The sequence below is a fragment of the Hipposideros armiger genome, unplaced genomic scaffold (assembly GCF_001890085.2).
Source record: "Hipposideros armiger isolate ML-2016 unplaced genomic scaffold, ASM189008v1 scaffold_983, whole genome shotgun sequence".
Classification (NCBI taxonomy): Eukaryota; Metazoa; Chordata; class Mammalia; order Chiroptera; family Hipposideridae; genus Hipposideros; species Hipposideros armiger.
In genome coordinates this window covers 426,020-438,703 of record NW_017732333.1, presented here as the reverse complement: position 1 = coordinate 438,703, position 12,684 = coordinate 426,020, and the positions used below count along the sequence as shown (strand labels likewise).

At 60.2% G+C, this 12,684-nt stretch overlaps 2 protein-coding genes across 2 annotated transcripts in view; both read right to left on the bottom strand.

The window, feature by feature from the left end:
* The window catches only part of CDHR5 (cadherin related family member 5), a 7,906-nt gene extending 1,969 nt beyond the window's left edge, over positions 1-5,937 (bottom strand). Inside the window, exons 1-15 of the mRNA XM_019631074.1 lie at positions 5,643-5,937; positions 5,381-5,556; positions 5,005-5,055; positions 3,711-3,803; positions 3,502-3,603; positions 3,274-3,384; positions 3,001-3,171; positions 2,311-2,401; positions 2,062-2,159; positions 1,759-1,959; positions 1,559-1,672; positions 1,398-1,482; positions 976-1,302; positions 364-551; positions 6-81 (exon numbers count right to left, since the gene is read on the bottom strand). Coding sequence (XP_019486619.1) covers positions 6-81; positions 364-551; positions 976-1,302; positions 1,398-1,482; positions 1,559-1,672; positions 1,759-1,959; positions 2,062-2,159; positions 2,311-2,401; positions 3,001-3,171; positions 3,274-3,384; positions 3,502-3,603; positions 3,711-3,803; positions 5,005-5,055; positions 5,381-5,556; positions 5,643-5,703 — 1,945 coding nt within the window. The 5' untranslated portion in view covers positions 5,704-5,937. The remainder of the gene's footprint in view (positions 1-5; positions 82-363; positions 552-975; positions 1,303-1,397; positions 1,483-1,558; positions 1,673-1,758; positions 1,960-2,061; positions 2,160-2,310; positions 2,402-3,000; positions 3,172-3,273; positions 3,385-3,501; positions 3,604-3,710; positions 3,804-5,004; positions 5,056-5,380; positions 5,557-5,642) is intronic.
* A 1,169-nt stretch (positions 5,938-7,106) lies between these two features.
* SCT (secretin) lies at positions 7,107-8,337 on the bottom strand. The gene is made up of 4 exons (XM_019631084.1): positions 8,032-8,337; positions 7,813-7,914; positions 7,594-7,698; positions 7,107-7,388 (listed from the first exon to the last, which is right to left on the bottom strand). Exons 1-4 carry the CDS (start codon positions 8,109-8,111, stop codon positions 7,268-7,270), a joined length of 408 nt encoding a protein of 135 aa, XP_019486629.1. The 5' UTR covers positions 8,112-8,337; the 3' UTR covers positions 7,107-7,267.
* Positions 8,338-12,684: the final 4,347 nt, after the last annotated feature.

The following is a 12,684-nucleotide window of genomic DNA, read 5'->3' as shown; positions in this document are numbered from 1 at the left end:
GTCGGGGGTGGGGCTGGGGGCGGGCGCCCAGTTGGCCTCTTGGTCGGGGAGGAAGGCCTTGTTGTCGAAGCCGCTGGGCTCCTGGGGAGGGCGCGGGGTGGGGGGGTCAGGGGGTCAACCGGGACCCCCCCGGGCTCAGACCCACCTGGCCTCTCTCCCCGGGGACCGGGACCCCCGCTAGTTCCTCCCCTTTTCTCTGCCGCTCTTTGCTTCTCCCCGTATTTTGGACTGTGGTGTCTACACCCCATCTCTCCTCACCTCTGCTCTACAGCGTAGCGGCTGCTTCCTGGTCCCCACCCTGCCGCTTCTCCACCTCCCCCCTGTACCCCCTCCTGCCCTGTGCCCCACCCCCCAAGGCCTCACCAGAGCTTTGCCGGAGCGGCACTTCAGCCGCTGCCCATAGTGCTTGTGGATGAGGATGGCCAGGCCCATCAACGCCAGGAGCAGCAGCACGCCCAGCACACCGCCCAGGGCCCCCATCTCCGCGGCCGAGAAGCGCCGGTCCTCAGCGTGGCTGCCATCTGGCTGGTCAACCCCCCCAGTGCCGCCTCCTGCAGGCAACAGCGCCAGCCACGGTCAGCGCGGCACCCCAGCCCGGTCTGTGCCAACCTGAGAACGAGCTAGGCTGCCGAAGGGAGGGAGGCCCAGAGGGGCCTGCGCCCAGCGGCTCCAGGTGGGAGGTGGGGGTCCGACCCAGAGGAAGGGAGGCGAGGGCGGCGCTGGCGCCAGTGGAGTGGATAGCCATGGAGTTGTGGGGTTCACTGATCCCAAACCTGCACTTTCCCCAATTTCCCTTCTGGGGCTCCCAGGACTTGTCTGTCTCCACCCAGACCAGAGCTGCCGCCCCCCCCCTTGGGATATTACGGTCAGTATGGCCTTGGCTGAGCAGACCTGGGCGACCCTGCCCTACAGTGACTCCTGGAACCGTCTAGCCAGAGAGCAAGAGTGTGACTCTAGGGCATCTGGGGGTGCTACCTGGGAGCTGGGGGGTCCTGCTGGACCCAGGAGATGTCGGCTGAGAGGTTCCTGGCTTCGGGGTCTGTGCTGAGCCCCCGCTGGGTGAGGCTGATGGGGGGGAGGCGCTGGTTCCCACACTGGGGGGCCCCCCAGGCGTGGACGAGGCAGGTGGCCTCAGAGTTGTGCCGGCGGGGGGGTCAGGACCAGTGCCCCCCCCAGAGCTGGTCGTGGAGGGTCTCTGAGAAGGCCCGGGGGGCCCGGGGGGCCTGGGGGCTTCCGAAGTGGTGCTGCTCGAGGGCCGGGTCGTTCCTCCAGCCTCTGGGGGTGTGGAAGGGCCCGGGGGGCCTGGGGGCCAGGGACACAGCTCGGGCTTGCCTCTGTCCCCAGCATGCTTGTGGCAAGAAGCCCTCCCTAAGGGTCACCTGGGCCCCCAGGCTCACCTGTGGGGGTGGGCGCCTGCTCTGACACTTGAATCTCCACGACGGTGATCGCTGTGCCAGATGTCACCGTGTTGTTGGCCTCAACCTGGGGCAGGAAGGGGGCTCGTCCCTCCTGGGTCTCCCCTTAACCCCTGCCCTCGAAGATGCTGCCCGCTCCTCACCTCCGCGTAGAAGACCCCGGCCAGCACCAGTGGGGCAGCGGTCAGCACAGTCTCCCCGTCCATTCGGAAGTTGGAGTTGTTGGTGATTTTATATGTGATGGCTGAGTTGAGGTCCTGGACACAGTCCTGGTGAGCTCTGGGCCCCCATAACCCCCAACCCACCCTAGAGGGGAGGCCAGGCAAACCCAGGCGGGGCCTACCGGGAACTCGGGGTCCTGGGCCCGGATCCTCAGAAGCTGGGAGGGGACAGCTGCGTCCTTGACAGCCACACCCACGCCCGAGCCCAGAGCCACCATGCCTCGGTACAGGCTCAAGGGAAAGCGGGGTAGGCTCCCCGAGGCGTTTTGGGCATCCACTCTGACCTGGGTCACCGAGTATCTGATGTGGTCCGCCTGCTCTGCCTGGGGGTGGGGGAAGCAGCAGTGACCAGCGGGTCCTTGAAGGGTAAGCCCTGTGGCCTGGGACTCAGGAAGGACCCGTGGAGACCTGGCCAGGGGACCCACCTTGACCAGCAAAAGGAAGGTCTTGGGACTGGGGACGCTTCTGGTCATGGTCAGATTGCCTGAGTCAGCATCGATGACAAAAGTGCCGTCTTCATGTCCTATGAGGGTGGCGGGAGGGTTTAGCCCTGTCCCCTCCAAAGGCCTGAGGTCCCAGCTGGCTCTGCCCACATGGCAGGTCCCCCTGGGTGGGGACTGAGATGGGGTCTGGGTGTTGTGTGGAGAGAGAAGCTGGGGGTGGTCCCCACTCACCCTTCAGGAGACTGTAGATGATGCGCTGGTTGATGCCCCAATCCCCGTCCACAGCGTAGATGGGCCCAGGTTGCAGGATGAGGGGGGTCGGCTGCGGGACGCGGAGGGGGGGGTGCTGTGGGGCTGGTGTAAGGGCCCTAGCTCGGCCCCTCCCATTCCCCTCAAGGAAGCCTGAACCCCCCAGGCAGGCCTGCCAAGGACAATCCAGTTGTGGCACGATTACACATCACACCCCTTTGGACCCGCTGTCAATGAGTCATTTTGCCCAAAGACATTCGATGGATCTGAACACTGCGTATCTCAAGAGCTGGCAGGTGCAGGGGACGCGGCAGCTCGTGTGGCGATCTGGACCCTGCCCTCCAGTGCCTCAGCGTGCCCCTCATGGCACAAGCGGAAAGATCAGAGGTGCAGCTCTGTGTGGCCCCCCAAGCCCCCAGCGTCCCAGGTGCCTTCACTGGGTCCCTGGCTGTGCCTGCAGGACGGTGGGCTGTCCCCCTCACTCTAATCTCAGAGGAGTTTTCTGGCCACTCAGCACCACAGGGGTCAAGTGAGATTGGTTCACAAAGGAATGTTAACATTTGCTTGAAAATCACAACAGAACTGGCCCCATGGCACCCAGGCCCCACCCCCGGTGCTGGCTGACCCTGACCCAGCTCAGGACATGGCCCCGCCCCTCCCTGTCCCCAGTACCAGTTTGTGGCCTGTGGGGATAGCCCCATGATACTCGGCATTCAAGCAGAAATAACCATCGGAGTAGATGCAAGGCAGGAACCAGGGGGGCCGCCGGTCGACCGGCTGCACCTCCAGGACCAAAGTGGCGCTGGCCGAGTGGCTGGGCACCGCGTTGTCCTGCCAGGTGTCCTGCAACAGCCAAGGCCTGACAATCAGCCTGGGAGCTGGGGCTGGGGCAGCTTGGGTGGGGCTTTGAGGGCCCAGGACTCAGCATGGGGGTGGCCCGCTTACCCGCACCAGCAGCTGGAAGGTCATGTTCGGCCACCTGTCCAAGTCCAGGGGCTGGTCCAGCCGCAGGGCGGGGCGGTTTGCACCCACCAGGGAGAAGAAGTTCCTGGCCCCCTGGGGAGGTGGAGGGCACAGCCTGAGACTCTGGGAGGAAGCGAAGGGGCAGCGTGGTGCCCAAAGGGACAGGTGGGAGTTGGGGCTGGGGGCGGGGGTGAATGTGTGTGTACTGACTGGCGTCACTTCCTGGAGGGTATAGAACAAGATGTCGTCTTTGTCGCGGTCCTGGGCTTCCAGCTCCTTCTCAGGAATGACTGTGGCATTCACTTGAGTGTCCTGGCAGACGGAAGGGGGTGGTCTGGCCATGGACCCAGCCCCGTGGTCAAGGCCCCCACTACCCTCGTGCTCCAGCCTCTGACCCTCCGGGCTTCCCTCACACTCACCTCCGGCACCCTTTCGACCTTGACCTTAAAGGGGAACTCTGGGGCGTTGTCATTGACGTCCAGCACAGACACAAACACCCTCAGCTGGGTCACCTGGGGGGACGGGGTGGTGGTCGGCCTTCTCCCCATGGGCGCACCCCTGCAGAGGGGCACTCTGGTGGCCCCGCTCATCCTAGGTGCTGGGGCACATCACAAGGCCCAGCCCTGTGCTCTAAGGAATTCCAGACGAGGAACAGAAAGTCACCTGTAAAGGGAGGTGACGAGTGCCCTGCAGAGAAGTAACTTGGGGGCTGGGATGCAATCAGCCAGACCCCCAGGGAGGGAACCAGAAGAGCATTCAAGTGTCCCCAAACCGAAGTCTCAGAGGAAAAAGAGGACAGAAAGGGGACCCAAAGAGAAGGAGACTTAAGAGAACTATCAGCCAGTTGCATTAGGTGACCCTGCTGTGTCTGTGACAGACCCTCTGACCACAGGCTGCAGACATCTCCTGGGCATCCTATGATGAGAGTCCCTGCTTTTCTCGGGGGTGACACATCACATGCCACTGTGATGTGTAGGAACAGTCCTTATCCTTCAGTGATCCTGGGACGGCGGTGGGCAGGGTGCCCTGGCAGTTGCTGGGGCTTCTGACGCTGTCTTTGCGGTATGTGCCTTTGTAACTTCCCGTCATAAAAGGTGAGGCAGGGTCAGGGTCTAAGGCGTGCGGGGTGAGGGGGTAGCGTCGCGACTTAGAACAGGGTGGCGGGGTGCCTCCCTGGGCAGTTGACAGCTGAGTGATACACGAGACACAACAGCGGCAGGAGCTCCGGGCAGGACCCCACGGGCTGGCTCCTCTCGCCACACGGAGAGTGGACTGGGGTGGGTGGGGCCGAGAGGGCAGCACATGAACCAGTTGGAAATTTCCAGAAAGGAGATGCTGGTGGCCAGTGCCTGAGTCGGGCCTGGAGGTGGGAGGCCCATCTGGAGGCAGAGCCAACAGATTTGCTGATATGAGGATGTGGGGGCAGGCAGAGGACAAGGACTGAGCTGGCAGGGGAGGCGACCCCCCCAGATGGGGGTCTCGGGTTGGGTCAGGGTGGCTGGGTTTTTGAGTCTGCAGCTCAGGGCAGTGTGGGCTGGAGGAAGTGTGGGCATCGCCAGCACAGGAGTAACACTTGAAAACACACCACTGGGTGAGGTCCCTGGGAGGAACCCTGGACCAGGCAGAGCACAGAGGTCCAAGCACTCTGACATCACAGGGCGAGGGAGGGGACCTGGAGGACGCCCAGGAAGTAGAGAGCCGGGGCGGACTCACCACAGTGCCACCCCTTCTGCACTCGAGGAGTGCCTCCAACATGGTGTTCTCCTGTGGGGGCGGAGGCGTGTCAGGGATCACCTACCCAGCTGGCCGCAACACTCTGTCCAGAGGACACAGCCCGAGGGGCAGGGGCTCGTCCAAGGTCCCCGTCATCTGTGCTGAGTCCAGAGAGCACTGGGGACCCAGGCGGCTTTGTCTTCCAAGGGTCCTGCCCTCTCTCATCTGCTCTCAACCAAGCCTTGGGGCCCAACAGGCGTCATTCGCTGCCTGGGGACCCCCAGGACCCCCCAGAACCCTTCTTTGCATGGCTCCCATGGTGGTCGGCTGTCCAGCCACCCCACAGCCCACCCCGCCTGGGACCTGCTGTTTGCACCTCGTAGTCAGGAGTCACGTTGAGAAAGAGCTGGGTCCCCTGGATCAGAAATGCGAAGGGGGTGGATGAGGGTCCGAGGGTCACCTGCTGGCCCTCAGGGACGTAGATGTCCACCAAGGGCCCACTCGGCTTCGTATTCTCCAACACTTGAAAGAAGGTGTTGTTCACGGAGCAGTCTGGAAAATAGGGGAGGGTCAGTGCCTTCCTGCCCCTGCCGCCACCCGCCCCAACCCCCTCCCACCACGGCCCGGCCCGAGTGTACCCTGGGCCTGGGCTACGGCCATGAGCAGCGGCAGCGGCAGCAGCAGGGCCCAAGCCCCCATCTTGGGGCCGGTGGGAGAGTCCAAGCCCGGGCTGCGTCCGTCCCGGACCCTCTGAGCAGCCTGCTGGCTGGCTGGCGTTGCCTCTGCTGGGACGATCTTTGCCCCTGCCAGGTACCGCCCACTTTATGATCCTTTACTATTGGCCTCCACCTAGGGGGCTCCCGCAGGCCGCAATCCAGGTGGGGGAGACCTTGTGGTTACCCGGCAGGAGCCAGGTCACATGCAGGTGCCAACGGGGACTCAACCCACAGTCACTTAGACATGAGGTGCAAAGCAGCCAGAGAATGCTCAGGACACGTGGGCCTCGCGGGGGGGCTGGGGGCAGGGGGTTAAGGATTGGGGGAGTCTGGAGCTCGGGAGAGGCTGGGGGATTGAGGACGGCAAAGGAGCTGGCTTTGGCTTCTGTGTTTGCTGTACTGTCCCCGCCCCAGATGCCTCTGCTGGGTTCTTCTGCCAGCATCGTCTTGGGGCAAAGTTCCAGGCAGCCCCGTGGCTCACACCCAGGTTCCCCGCCAGGCCCATCTCCTGTCCCCACACTGACTAAGCCCGGAAGGGAAAGCCTGTGTCCTGGGGACACACCTGCCTGTCCCGGAAGTAAGCTGGCTTCCTCCTGGTGGAGGCTGGGCAGGGTGGGAATGGCAGCATTTCAGGGGCACCTCAGATCCGCTGGAGCTCTGGTGCCAGACAGCAGGGTTACTGGAGAGGCTCCTCGGCCCCCAAACCCCAGTGGCTAGGGAGAGGCCACTGGATAGGGCCAGGAGGGAGGGAGATGGCTGCTGTGACAGTGGGGGGCCCTACCCTGGGGGGGCCCTACCCTCCTTCAGGTCATTGCACCTGCTTCTCCCCGTTCTCTCTCATGGTGACAGCAATTCTGCCTGCCATGGGCCTAACCGGCCTCCTGCACCCCCCAGCACTTCTTGGGGTGTCATCACTGCCCCTGCTTCACAGGCGCCTAGTGGTCAAGCCGCTCATCCAAGACCTGAAACCTGGACAGAGAGCCTAGACTCCTGGCTTCCTGAGTGGACTCCTAGCCTCCAGGTGACTCCTCACACTCCCCGCCCCGCCCCCCCACGCCCCTGGCCAGCCTGTCACCGCTTCCTGCCCAGCCTGAACCTCCTCACCCCCTCAAACTTCCCCCCACCTGCTCCACACACCTAGCACAAGGCCGCTGGGGCAGGAGCTGGGGAACACCCTGACCCCCCCCTCAGAGTCCCTGAATGTTTGCTGAGCGGATGACAAGGGGTGCGGGCGGGGCCCTGCGGAGCCCAGTCGATGGGGCAGGAGGTGGCCTTGATGCCAGAGATAAGGAAAGGGGAAGGTGAGGCGCCCACTGTCTTCTCCGGTTTAAAGGGCAGCTGGGCGTGGCCACGGTACCGGCGTGGGCGCGGCCGCCTCCCCTCGGAGCTCCGCCCCCAGGCTGCCTGGCGGCTCAGAGACGGTGCACACAGCGCGCTCGCCAGGCCAGGGTCTCAATTCCTCCTTTATTGGTGCCAAGGGCAGCCCCTCCCGCCACGCCTGCCCCCCAGGCTCGTGTCCCGGTCAGTGGGAGGAGGTTCCTTCTTCCTCAGGACCTCCTCTGGGTCTCAGCAGAGATGGCCGGCTCTGAAACCACGACCCCAGACTTGAGTCCAGGAGGCAGCCAGGGCGACCAGGCCTGATCCAGGGGGGGTGTGGGGGGCATCATCCTGCAGAGACAGCCAGGTTAGGGGCTGTGGGCCTGTAGGTGGAGACCCCCGCCCACCTGGTGAACCGGCCTCTTCAGGTCACCAGCGCTCAGTCTCGCTGCCCGGACCCCTGGCTCCCTGCCTGTCCAGTTCCCACGGCTGACACGGGGCGCCCCAGGGGACCCGAGGGAGGGTCTGGGGCGGAGCTCTGGGTGGGGGGGCTCACCAGGCCTGCAGGACGGCCTTGTGGGACCACAGCAGGCAGAGGGGGCCCTCGGCCGACTCGGTGGCAGAGTGGGTCCAGGATGTGCTGTTCTCCGCGTCCTGCTCGCTGTCCCCCACCCCAAATCAGAGTTAGTCGCGCAGTTGGGGGTGGCGACTGCTGACGTAAGGGGGCACCCCCATGCGGAGCCTGCCCCTCAGGGGGCCCCGGGCCCAGCCTCACCTGCGCTTCCCGACCAGGCCCTGGAGCAGGCGCTGCAGCCGCGCGCTCTCCCGCAGGCGGCTGAGCTCGCTCGTGAACGTCCCGTCCGAGTGTCGCGGGGCCCTGGGGAGGGGATGGCGGCGCCTCAGCGGATCAGGGCCAGGCCGGGGGGGGGGCGCAGACGCAGGGCCGGGAAGGTGGGCCCGTGGAGCGGTGTGGGCTCCGGGACCGTGGGCTCACCTGGGGGGCGCGGGGCGCGCGGCGGAGCCTTGGAGCAGCGGAGGCAGCAGCAGCAGCAGCAGCAGGGCCCGGGGGGCCATGGTGGGCGCTCCGGGTGGCTGAGCGCTGCGACCGAAGCCGGAGCCCGCGCCACCCTTTATAGAGGCGCCCGGCGGGGGGTGGCGGGCGGGGGGCTGGCCGGGGGCGTCAGCACCGCCCCGGCTCCGCGCAGCCCGGGCCGCTCCCCATCGATCCGCAGGAAGGTCAGGGCCACCCCCGCAGCTGTCGCCCCGGCTGGCCGCCCGTCCCCAGCGCCGCGTCGGCGCCCCTCGGCAGGCTGGGGCGGGAAGGCGGGGCTCGTCCGGCGGGGCGGTGGCGCGGGCGAGCGGCGGGAACGTCTGTGCACAGAGGTGGGCTCCGGAGGGTCGCAGCTGGGACCGACGGCGAGGGGACCCTAGGCCGCGGGCTCCCCTGGAGAGGCCCTCGGCAGGCGGTGCGCGCGGCTGGGCAGAGGGGCGGCGGGGAAGGCCGAGCGCGGACCGTGACCTCACGGCCACTCGCCGCGGGGGGCGAGCTGCAGGCAGGGCGCAGATCCGAGCCTCGCCATTTGTTTTTCGAGGCGGGGGAGACCTGAGGCTGTTTCAGGGGCGATAGGAGGTGCGGACCCGGAAAGAAGGGAGGAAAGGGGAGGCAGCTGGGTTCCTGCAGCTTAATCAATATGGGATTAAGTAAAGCGAGGCTTTTTAAAGCCCCGTACGCATGAAATCCTTAAATATAATATAAATCACAAGTCTAGTAAATGAAGTTATAAACTAGTAGTTCTTGTGTTAAACTTTACATGCATTTTAAATATAATTGGTAGACTTTTTTTAGAGCGGCTTTAGGTTTACAGAAAAATTGAGCTGAAATACAATAGATCCCCCAGCACAGGGCGCACCCAGCCTCCACTATTTCCTGCATCTTGCATTGGTGCCCTGCATTTGTTACAGTTAGTGAACCGGTATTGATACATTGTTATTAACTAAGTCCATAATTGACATCAGGACCCACTGTTGGTGTTGCACATTCTGGGGAGTTGGACAGATGTAGGCTGACATGTACCCACAATCACAGTCTCATACGGAGTAGCCCTACCACACCAAGAACCCTGTGCTGCGTCTGTTCATCCCTCCCCTCAACCTGACAACCACTGATCTTTACCGTCTCATAGTTCTGCCTTTTCCAGAATGTTGGAATCACATAGCATGTGGCCTTTTCAGACTGGGTTCTTTCACTTAGTCATGTGCATTTACGTTTCCTCCACGTCCTCTCTGGCTTGAGAGCTCATTTCTCTTTAGGTCTGAATACAATTCCACCGTCTGGACGTCCCGCAATTTATTCATCCATCACCTACTGGAGGACGTCTTGGTCACTTCCAAGTTTAGGCAGTTATGAGTAAAGCTGCTGTAAACATCTGTGTGCAGGTTTATGTGTGGATGTAAGTTTTCAGCTCCTTTGGGTAAATACAAAGGAGCACGATTGATAGATTGCATGGTGAGAATGTTTGGTTTTGTAAGAAGCTGCCACCCTCCAAAGTGGCCGCCCCATCTACACCCTGCCCCCAGCCCCGGTGGGAGCCGTCCCCCCCCCCCCCCCCCCCAGCTCCACTTCCTCTCAGCACTGGGTGTCCTCAGGACTCCGGGTTGTGGCCGGTCCAGTAGGTGTGCGGTGCTCCCTTGCTGTTCTTTCTTTGCATGTGTTTTTTTAAGATTTTATTGGGGAATTCGGGGAGGAGAACAGTGTTGGGGAATTGGGGAAGGGGACCAGCCAAGTTGTTGTTCTTCAATCTTCGTTGTGGAGGGCTCCAGTCTCCATCTGGCTGTCCCGTTGGCAGCTCGTGGCCTCTAAACTCAAAGTGCCGAGTTCAGTCTTAGTTGGTGAGCATTGCCACCATTCCATGCGGGAGTTGAACCAGCAGCCTTGTTAAGAGCGCACGCTCTACCCACTGAGGCATCCGGGCGGCAGCTCAGCTCAAGGTGCCGAGTTCAGTTTTAGTTGCAGGTGGGCGTAGCCCACCATGAAACAGGCAATCTTGTTACACCAGCTGAGCCATCCTGCCACCTGTTGGCAGCCTCAGCTGCAGCTCAGCTCGGGCGCAGCATCACTGGCCCATGTGGGAATTGAACCGGCAGCCCTGTTGCTCAGAGCTCGCACTCTTAAGGCAACTCTTAACCAACTAGCCACTCGGCCAGCCCTCTTTGCATGTGTTTTTAAACAGCTGGTGTGACTTGTTCTTGCACAAACGTGGCAGATTGAAATCTTCTAAACTTGAACACCATTGACTGATTAATTGTATTTGTGAAAATGTTTCAAGCTAATCTAATTGGTTGATTTTTTTAGCACCTCAAACACTTAAGCAGATCTTCATAAGAAAAACCTTCCTATTTAAAAGATTAACACGGGGCCGGCCGAGTGGCTCAGTTGGTTAAGAGCTTGCTCAAGAGTTTGAGCTCTGAGCAACAGCAGTTCGAGTCCAGCCCGAGCTGAGTAGCAGCTGAGCTGCCAACAGGTAGCAGGATGGCTCAGCTAAAAAAAACAAACAAACAAACAAATAAAAGATTAACACGCAATAAAATGGGCATTAAAAAATTAACATACCGTGGGCAGCCGGGTGGCTCAGTTGGTTAGAGTGCGAGCTCTGAGCAACAGGGTTGCCAGTTCTATTCCCACATGGGCCAGTGAGCTGAGCCCTCCGCAACTAGGTTGAAGACAACATCTTGAGCTGAGCTGCCGCTAAGCTGCCGCATGGCTCCCCGTTGGTTAGATAGAGCACATGCTCTTAACAGCAAGGTTGCCAGTTCGACTCCTGCATGGGATGGTGAGCTGTGCCCCCAGCAACTACATTGAAAAAAACAGTGACTGAACTTGGAGCTGAGCTGCGCCTTCCACAACTAAGATTGAAGATTGAAGGACCACAACTTGACTTGGAGCTGATGGGTCCTGGAAAAAAACACACTGTTCCCATGTAAAGTTAAAAAAAATTTAACATACCATCAAGTTAATATATAGTAAAAGAGGAAATTTTGACAGATGTGCAGATCCGTGTAACCAGCACCATAATTGGGATACAGAAAAACCTGTCACCCCAAAGAACTCCCTCATGCTGCCCCTCTGTGGTCACATCCATGGCCAGAGTGACAGGTCACACTGCATGAGGTCACAGGCAGTCACCAGCAAGAGTGAGGCGAGTTCTGAGTGAAAGAAGCCAGATAGGGCTGCGGCCAAGCACAGGCGCGCTGTATCCTAGTGTTCCTGTCACAGAAGGCTCTGCAATTGCCTTCCTGTCATCTGAAAGCGCTGTCACCCACTGCTCAGATTCCTCCTGTCCTCACAGAGCCATGCTGCAGCTGCCTCGTTAAGACGGCGGCCGTGCTGAAGTGCCGGGCAGATGTGGTGGTGTTCCCAGGGCTTTCCAGGGTGGGTGGCGATGCAGCACCAGTGAGATGGCCCATTCACTCATCATCCTGATGGGCCACCAGAACCAGGGGTGAGGTGAGCTAAGGAGTGCCATGCACCCAAACCTTGCCTTCCCAGTTGGGACACTGCTTAGAGACAATGTTGACACAAGCTACGATGACAGAATGCCACTTTCAACACACAGACTTAAGCGAGGGCCCCGTGGGTTCCCAAGACATCAACCTGAGCTAGGTCCTAACTTACACAAATGGCTATTCTGAGCCTCAAATAGGGCCTCACTCTAAGAGGGGCAGGGGGGCCTAATAACAGCCAATTTCAGGGTCCAGGATTCTAAGAAAGAATAAGAAGTTTCATTTTTCCGGAATAGAATGCAGGAAGGAACACATTTTAAACACAGCTAAGAATTTAATTCAATTTGACGGCTTCATTCTCGGAATAAGCAAAGCACAGAAAATATTCTCTAGTCTTTGTTTGTTTTCACCAAGATTTTTTTTTAATTTTATTTTATTTGGGGACAGGGTGTTTTTCCAGGACCAATCAGCTCCAACTCGAGTAGTTGTTTCAATCTAGTTGTAGAGGGTGCAACTCAGTGGCCCATGTGGGGATCGAACTGGCAACCTTGGTGTTAGGAGCACTGCACTCTAACCAACTTGCCTAACTGACCGCCGCCCCTTTTCACCAAGATTTAAATGTCAAATTGAAGTTACTTGTACCAACTCTGAGTTCTCCACTGGGATGTGGGAGGAGGGCTTCCCACTGCTCGTGCGTAGCTGGCACGTAGAACCCGACTGATCTCTGGGGGCTGACCTGTACCCTGCAACCTCACTAAACTGACTTACTGGCCCTACGAGCTTTTTGTAGCTGGCTCAGGGTTTTATGTAGATAGTCGTGTTCGTCTGTGAATAAGGACAATTTCGCTCCTTCTGTTGCAATCTGGATGTCTGTTACTTATGTCTTTCCTTGCAGGATTTCCTAGCCTGATAGCACTGGCTAGAATGGCAGTTGCATGTCCAACAAACTCATGTGCCAGGAGTGGACATACTTGTCTTGTTTTGATTTTAGGTGGAATGCACTCAGTCTCTCATCATTAATTGGGAGGTTCGCTGTTGGTGTTTTGAAGATGCCCTTTATTAGGTCGAGAGAGCTCCCGCCTATCTCTAGCTTAAACACTTTTATCAAAAACAGTGGTCGGGGGCCGGCCGAGTGGCACAATGGTTA

Excerpts from the sequence above, each read along its gene's own strand:
- SCT (XM_019631084.1), bottom strand. The coding sequence starts at position 8,111 with ATGGCCCCCCGGGCCCTGCTGCTGCTGCTGCTGCTGCCTCCGCTGCTC. Across the intron at positions 7,915-8,031 it reads GCGCGCCCCGCGCCCCCCAG|GGCCCCGCGACACTCGGACG; the intron begins GTGAGCCCACGG and ends TCCCCTCCCCAG. Across the intron at positions 7,389-7,593 it reads AAGGCCGTCCTGCAGGCCTG|GATGATGCCCCCCACACCCC; the intron begins GTGAGCCCCCCC and ends CTGTCTCTGCAG.